This window comes from Diplotaxodon limnothrissa, linkage group LG7 (assembly GCF_057381915.1).
Source record: "Diplotaxodon limnothrissa isolate DT_005_m linkage group LG7, D_limnothrissa_male_GT1.1, whole genome shotgun sequence".
Lineage (NCBI taxonomy): Eukaryota > Metazoa > Chordata > Actinopteri > Cichliformes > Cichlidae > Diplotaxodon > Diplotaxodon limnothrissa.
This window is the reverse complement of record NC_140602.1, coordinates 34497347-34505330: the sequence shown is the minus strand read 5'-3', so window position 1 is coordinate 34505330 and position 7984 is coordinate 34497347. Positions and strand designations below refer to the sequence as shown.

At 38.9% G+C, this 7984-nt stretch overlaps 1 protein-coding gene across 5 annotated transcripts; it reads right to left on the bottom strand.

Moving 5' to 3' along the window:
• Positions 1-928: 928 nt before the first annotated feature.
• spp1 (secreted phosphoprotein 1) lies at positions 929-3630 on the bottom strand. 5 transcript variants are annotated; one of them, XM_085357969.1, is made up of 7 exons: positions 3577-3630; positions 3414-3452; positions 3257-3336; positions 2330-2399; positions 2100-2231; positions 1505-1852; positions 929-1345 (listed from the first exon to the last, which is right to left on the bottom strand). In XM_085357969.1, exons 1-7 carry the CDS (start codon positions 3628-3630, stop codon positions 929-931), a joined length of 1140 nt encoding a protein of 379 aa, XP_085214095.1. The 5 variants fall into 5 exon arrangements, with proteins under 5 accessions (XP_085214095.1, XP_085214096.1, XP_085214097.1 ...); XM_085357970.1 differs by having other exon boundaries at positions 2330-2392; positions 3262-3336; XM_085357971.1 differs by having other exon boundaries at positions 2100-2222; positions 2330-2392; positions 3262-3336.
• Positions 3631-7984: the final 4354 nt, after the last annotated feature.

The window sequence follows — 7984 nt, the reverse complement described above, 5'->3', positions numbered from 1 at the left end:
ACTTCAGAATAGTGTTTATGCTTACACAACCAAGATGGGGGTTTTTTATGAAAAAGAACTTTATTAATATTTTAGAAATGGTACATTATGGTACATTACAGTAAACAACATGGGACAAACAACATGTAGTGTAGGTAGCAACTGTGCAAATAAACAGGGCTGTGTTGTCTGTATGTGTGTACTGTATCTATATCTGATTGAACCCTGTAATAGAAGAATTTTTTTGTTCTTTGCCTGGATCCTTTTATCTACACCAGCAAAATGTAATGTTAGCGAGCAAAAAAGCTAAGCCCCACTGGCAGCAAATGTGTGACTTAATGTCAGTTTTAAATTTGATTATTTTCAAAATGATTACAAGTATTACAAATGTATTTAAATATAAAATGTGCATTTGCATTTATTTATTAAGCATAAGAACTTTGTATGTTTGCGTATTGCAGTTATTAATTAATAGTAAATGGCAGTTTTGTGCTAGTGTAGACAAGAGGACTCAACTTTGTCAGCGTTTTTGTTCTTTATCAGTTTTGACCTTGTACCCTGCTGGAAGAGAAGGGAGAAGGGGAAGGGGCAAAGATCATGAGGTCGGTCAACCTCCTGTTACAGGTAGCAGTCGTCATTTTTAAAGTTCAATTAACTTCTTTTCCCCTACTGGATCAAAGATGAGATTTACAAGGACCACAGGATAAAGGCGTTAATGGTTTATTTAGCCAAAACCCTAGAGAGCAAAACACATGTGCTTTGTTAGATGATGCACAGATTTTCATGGAAATATCAGCTGAAAACATGAGTCAATAATAATTCAGCCTTGGTCATCCCTATTGGACCTTGCAGGGGAAAAGGGCTCGGGAGGGGGCTCTTTGCACATGGATGCAGTGTGCACACATTATGTGATTCGGACACCACCGCCCACTCTATTTCCTAGATGGGCTTATTTGGCAGTGATAACTGCCGGGATGTCAGTGGTGGTGTCAGGTGCTGCCCCTTCCTCATCAGAGTCACTCTCAGTGCTGTCACTCTCATCGGAGTCAGCGTCAGCAGCTCCAGGTGTGGCTGTAGCCTCCTCGCTGCTCTGGCTCTCCTCGTCTTCGGCCTCCTGGCTGGTGCTATCACTGGTGGTGCTGGCGCTCTCCTCTTCCTCCTCCTCCTCTTCTTCCTCTGGGGTGCTGCTGCTTTCACTCTCGCTGGTGGTAGGGTCACTGGTGCTGGTGCTCTCCTCTTCCTCTGCCAGATCGGCCTGGCGGGGATCCGGATCCTGAGATGTGCCAGAGGACGCATCCAGACCCTGGCTCTCCACCTCAGGGGTGCTGGTGTCTTCCTCCAGGAGTTCAGAGTTGACATAAATAGTCTAGAGGTCAAAGGAGAGATGTGAGGGTTAGTTTGCATATTTATCAACATTATATTTTAACCTTTTAATGCAGTAATCGGAAATGAGGGTTAGGGATTCTGCTAACTTTAAGGACCAATTCTGGTTCAGTCTTTTAGAAATTGATAAAGCTAACTGTACCTTATACACCTTTGGCAGCTTCTCCACCTCATTGCCGCCGGTCATTGAATAGGCTGTCTTCTTTCCTGTGTCCTCAAACTCATAGGACTTGTAGGGCCCGGGAGCCTTGTGGTAGGATTTTTCCTCCACATAAACGATGGACTTGTACTCGCTGGGGTAGCCTCCCAGGTTGTCACCGCGGGCTGTATCGGTGACGACGGTGGCCACAATGGGCTCATCAGTCGACTCAGGGGCCGGTGTCTCTGTGACAACCACAGGGGCTACTGTAGAAGGAGCAGGCGTGGAGGACTCACCAGACTCTGAGCTGTCGCTGGATTCATCTTCCTCCTCCTCTTCCTCCTCTGTTTCCTGTAGACAAGATATAGAAGTTGGCAAAAATTCCTACTGATTTTCTAGTAGTTTAGTTTAAATTGTCCATGACTCATATCTTCATCGGCATGGCTAAAATACATTTTATATCTAAAATTTTTATTGACACAAATATCTAAACTTAAGCTTGAGAAATGTGACACACATGAGACTAATTGTTTGAAATAATAAATTCCTGTTATTTAAAGAAGTAATGAAAAGGTTTTCACAGGACATTTTTACTCACACTCTCCTCTGCTTCATCATCATCATCACCGTCTTCATTGTCCTGGTTGTTAACAGAGGGCGAATCTGAAGTTGTGTCTGTGACGACAGATTTGACTTCAGGTAGCGCCTCGGCTGCCACCTGCTGCTGATGCTGCAACAACCATTAAAACACAATGTTATAAGAGTTTAACAATAAATGCATTGTAACATAAATGATCACTGTTTTGACCTCTGCTGCTCATCTCTCACCTCCTCCTCTTCTGAAGTCTCTGCGCTCTCATCTGAACCAGCAGCCGCGGCTGCTACAACATTCTGCGAGATGGGAGACGTGCAATGAATGTGATTAATCATCATTGCTGTAAAGAGTCCTTTCTTTGGAAGAAACAATCTTTGAAATCGTCCTTTAGTTTTCTTTCATTGCTTTTATAAAATTTGTACTTTAAGCTGAACCCAGCTAGAGGAGATTATTTAAAGGTTGCATCTCTACTTCGCAGCTAAAATCAGAATGAGATATTGAACTACAAGTTTAAAAATCCTAGTTCTCCTGCTTTTCTCTGCTCTGTATAACAAAGATTTTACCCGTAGTCTCACTAAACTCCAGCTACCAGTAGCACATAGCCACAGATGAAGTGCATCTAAAAATATGATGCTTTGCCTCATGTTAACATATTGGTGTGTCCAAGATATTGTACCGTCCCTTTTATAATTTACATTGTTCACATTACTTTGAACAATTTTTGAGGATTTGACTTTTAGCCAATCAAAAAAAGCATTTTAAATCTACCTATTTGGCCTTCTGGTAATTGTGTTTGTGCAGTTATTAAACTTTAATAATTAGCTGATCACTTTTCTGCCTTACTCTGACTTTTGCCTGATTATACTTGTACACTTTTACTATATTTTTGTGATGTAACAATAAAACATGTAGTAAAATATTGTTGAATTCCCATAAAACAGTACTTTGAATAGGTTTTGTTATCAGATATCACATATGTGCCTTGTGAGATTTAAGTGAGTAGGTGAAAGTGGCTGACAGCCCAGACAGCAGAGAATTAGAGGAGAACCATTACTGCAAGGACAAAATAAGGAGAAGATACTGGAGGGAAGATAAGAGAGAAGAAAGAATGAGAGGAGAGCAAACTGACAAAATGATAAATGGACACAAAAAATGAATATTTTACCTGCACAGGTGGGGGACGAGCCTTAAGAACCACAGGCGCCTGTTTTCTGAGTGCTGGAGGTTTTGGTCGTCTCACCTGTGGAAGAGAAAAACACCATGGATGTCTCATTCTTTCTCTCACCACCTCCCACCGGCCTCTCTTGGAATACTTACCACTTCCTCAGAGCTCTCTGAACTGGAAAGTTTTCTCGCCTAGAAAAACAAAGGGACCAGAGTGAAATTTATGACAAAATGGCATGATAAAACATGTTATGTTCTCAGTTAATTTATCTATTTTTAATCTGGGTGTAGTTTTGATTTGACAAAAGTGTCTCACCGGCCGGCAGAGAACTGTGGCAAAGAGCAGAACAAACACAACAGCCACTTTCATTGTCTCAGTTTGATGCCTGGTTGGAGGAGAAAGCCAGAAAAAACGCAGTTTGAAGTCACACAATAAAACATCACAGTAAAACAATAAATCATAATCATGATACAAAGCGCTCGGCACCAAAATACTCGTCTGAAAGCCATAACTTCACAGGAAACACAATGACATGTCAGCCTCTCACCCAGATTCCTTCCTAAAAGCGGAGGCTGTACAGTCACATGACTGTTAACCGTCCTTGGTATGTCCCAGGGAGTCATTAAGGCCTTAATTACAAAGCTAAAGAGAGCTATGTGCCTTTGACGACTCAGTTCGATACAGTAAAACATTTTCTCTGTCATCACAGCAGGAAAATCGCATCACTATGAAGCACGGTTTTTCAAACTATGAGCAGGCGGTTCATAACTAATTTGGAGCCCAAAAAAAAGACAGGAGAAAAATAACAGGTACCATTTAGAAGGAGATTCATTTTGTTCGAGAATGTTTTTAGAAAAATGACTTTGTTTGATTTTCTACTGCCTGAGTCTAGTTTGCAATACTATGAATTATTCTGTGATGCTTTTTGTGTTTTTGTAGAGGACTATTTTCAGTCAAGGCTCAATAAACACTTTTCAGTAGCAGGGTGGTTGGTGTACATGGGCTGAGCCAAAAAATAAAGCACAGCCAATGCAACAATGTGAATCATTTTGTTAGTGGGTTTATTTCATTGTTGTTTTGTCTTTGTTCATGTCTTTTAGTTCCTTCTTCTCTTTTCTCGTCATGTTCTTTAACAAGCTTTAATGTTGGTGTTTGCTGTGGGAGGAACAGTCTAAGTGCTTATCTTTAATGATGGACTTTTCCTATAGTGTGTAATTCACTAAGTTATAAATGGAAAGCCACAGCGCAACTGCATAATGTCAGATGTCTCTGTCGCTGTATGCGAGCATGTATTTTTTCATTCTTTATGAGAACAAGTTTTAACCTTAAACCTAGAGAATAAAGTATAATAAAGACATTTTGTTCTTTATTGTCTGGACTGATTTCAGGACTAAGTTAAAACAACCTCATATGTATGGTGGCAGTAATTGTAGCTGTGTATGCGTGTATTTTTGTATATTGCACTGTGTGAGGATTATGTTTCAGACCTTGAAAGCATGGACATTTTTGTTCTGTCCTTTCTGGGTCTAACTTGGGCTGCTTGGGAAATAAGTGCTGATTTTGCATGAAAAGCAACCACACATGCACATGTGGAATGGAAGTAACTTTAAGTGTGTGTATTGTTCTTGTTTTTCTATCTTGGTGAGGACCACTGCTTTAGACCTTTAAAGTAAGGACAGTTTGATTTTTACTTCACTTTTACAAATAGCTTTTTTTAGGATTTCAGAATTGGTTTTCGGGTTAAGATTAGGTTAGGTGTTGGGTTTAGCTTTATTGCTGTCGTGGTTAGGAGGTTTGATACTGCTCTTAGAACTGTACACTCAAGTGATGCCAAGAGTTAGTTTAACTTAAAGAGTCGAAGCAGGGTTAATTGTAACCAATCAGCCAGCAATTTTAAAGGCAATTTACATGTTTCATCTATCTTATTTATTAAATTAAAACCAACAATTTAAAAAAACAACACACATTGTGGTTTTATAGGAAGTTACATGCTATGTGAGCTCTGAAACCATAGCGTTTTTCTTTGGGTTGGTGCAGGTTACCGGTGACTGGTACTTTTTTCAAACAAGTCACTCTTTTGTTGAACTTTTAGCATCTCAGAGACAAACTGGGTTTAATAAAACACTTGTCCATCTAATATTGCATTAACTTACAATGCTTTTTTCTTAAGCACCCTAAAAAAACATGTGAAAGTATACCAGGAAGCAGCTGTGAATTTTAGATAAGCTATCCTCTTTTTACTTGAAAATGTTTACCCAGGATTTATAGCAGCAAGGAAGTTGGAATGAAGAAATATTCAGAGTGAAGAAGATTATCAGTGCAAGAGGGCTGACAGGAGTCTCTTAATTTCCCCCAGTCTGTATTGCTAAGGACTTTTTTCAGGTCTCAATTTGTCCATCCATCATTCAAAACTGTCTGTGGTAAACAGTTTTCATTGTTCGAAGTAAAAGATCCTGAATCTAGTTACACAGATTATTCTTTGAAGATCGAACCAGACTAAAATATGCTTAGTGATTAATCAATTTATGTGTAAGAAAAGCAGAAGATTGAGCGGAAGCAGAGACAAATATTTGGATTTTGTTTTTTTAAATTTATATCTGACAAAAATATATTTAACAGCAAAAATTTAAGCTGGCAGTGCATTGTTGTGGGTATGCGTGTTGTCAGCATCACTAGTCAACACTGAGTTGGTTTCCTGGTGCCCACAGCTTCCTCTTCCTATCCCTGGTGGCAAACCAATCAAACAGCTGCACAGACTCAAACCAATCACAGACAGTAATTCAAACTCTCATAAGATACTGCAATAAACTTCACAGCGGATAACCAAACTCTCTTGTGGGTTTATTATCAGTTTGCTCTGCATTGATTTAAATTCCTGAGAAGGTCATTTCAATATGAATAATAAAAAAAAAAAGCTAAGATTGATTTTGTTAGAAGTCTCTCTTTCTTCCAAAGAAAGGGCTATTTACACCATTACATTACAAATTTATTTTTTTGTTTTTTATTTGCTAAATAAAAGACATTTGCCTTTTAAAACTATTCAAAAACTTTAACATTTAGTGCTTAATTATGGGGAAAATAGTGAAATTAAAAATCATAAAATTAAAAAAAAAATGTCATTTACAAACAAATTTCTTTAAAAGAGATCCTATACATATGCAAAAGTATGTGGACACCTACACGGTTCATCAAGTGTGATAGTTTAAAAACAAAAACAAGCTTTAATTTGCTGCTCTAACTGTTCCAACTGCTCTATGCTTTTTGCTTAAAACTTTCCACATGATTTCTGGCTTTGCTACGACGATTTGCTCTCATTGTAACATTTATTTGTTATGTACAACACTGGTGTTAGATGATGACGTGTAGAGGACTTTCTCATAAAGGATTGGGTTCTGTACCAGTCGGTCAGTTTTTAAATATCAGACTAGGAAAAATGTTTCTTTATGAGTCTTTTTGACATTTTAAAGCTAGGAAAGTCTTCTGCAAAATGCAGCAGGTAGCACACTGTTTTCAAAAGTATAGCTAAGTGCTGTATCATTAAGAATGTGGGGACACTAAAGTCAGGAAAGGACTGTGTACATTCTTTTGGACATGCACTAGAGAGTGCAGCAGATATAGTCAAGGACCTGATAATCACATTTCCACATTGTAATGATAGATTCTTCAAGCTAAAAAAAAAAAGCACATTTTCAGGAGCTTGTATAAACATTAAGCTAGTTTCCCACCTCTAACCATGACATTAGGAATGCAAACACCAGACAAGAACTTCATATATTACATATAATGTTAATTTGTCATGAATTCATTCTGACCTTGTCTGCAGTTGAGGGAAGCTTCAGGGGTTCAGCGGCTGCAGCAGAAACACAGAGACGTGATTTGTCTTTAGTTTATCTCCTGGGTTTGCTTCACCGTGATGATGCTGCTGAAAGTAGGGCTATCGGCTGGCTTATAAACCTTCTAGCCTTTGGCAGCAGCCAATCATCTCAGCACTTGTGATGTCATGAGGTTAACCGCTCCATGGTGTCCACCTCTCCTCTCTCTCCCACTCTTCCTGTGGTTGGTGGTGTGCTGTGGTGGTGTCGGGGGCAAATACACACAGACACACACACAGAACACAAGACAAATACGTGGATAAAGGCATGCAGACATTTGAAACCCAGACAGAAGCATATGAATGCGTTTTGTTTTTGTTTTTTTGCCTCTCTCTTTCACACACACACACACACACACACACACACACACACACAAGCTCACTATGTGTGTAAGTTAATTTAAGAACATGTAGTAACAAGCTCTGGGTTAAAAACAGCAGCATATAGTGGTAGGTGGCATGACAGTGATTCAGCTTCCTTACAGACAGAACAAAATCATCTGACTGAGGTCTCTGTGAATAATCAACAATTTGATTTGTCTTAAACTGTCAAACAAAAGGTGCTAGTTTTTTCCTTCTTTGTGTATGCAGACATTTTTGTGTTAGAACTAAACCTGACTGATAACTGCCTAAAGCAAAAGGGAGAACATTTAGTGGCATACAGCATAAAGGAAATTTTTTTAACATTGTTGTCATTAAATATAAATAATTTATATTTCCAATAACAGTAACAACAACAAAATGTCTGTGAAGGTTCTCAGTCATCCAGGTCATCGTAGTCAAAGGAGCTTGGAAAGAAAAGCGTCTGGACTTCTTTAAGTTGCTTGAAGACGTTTCACCTCTCATCCGAGA

Bases quoted from the DNA above. Each gene is read 5' to 3' on its own strand.
- spp1 (XM_085357969.1), bottom strand. From the start codon at position 3,630: ATGAAAGTGGCTGTTGTGTTTGTTCTGCTCTTTGCCACAGTTCTCTGC. The intron at 3,337-3,413 runs GTAAGTATTCCA...TCTCTTCCACAG, and splicing joins CAGAGAGCTCTGAGGAAGTG to GTGAGACGACCAAAACCTCC. The intron at 2,232-2,329 runs GTGAGAGATGAG...TGGTTGTTGCAG, and splicing joins AGACTTCAGAAGAGGAGGAG to CATCAGCAGCAGGTGGCAGC.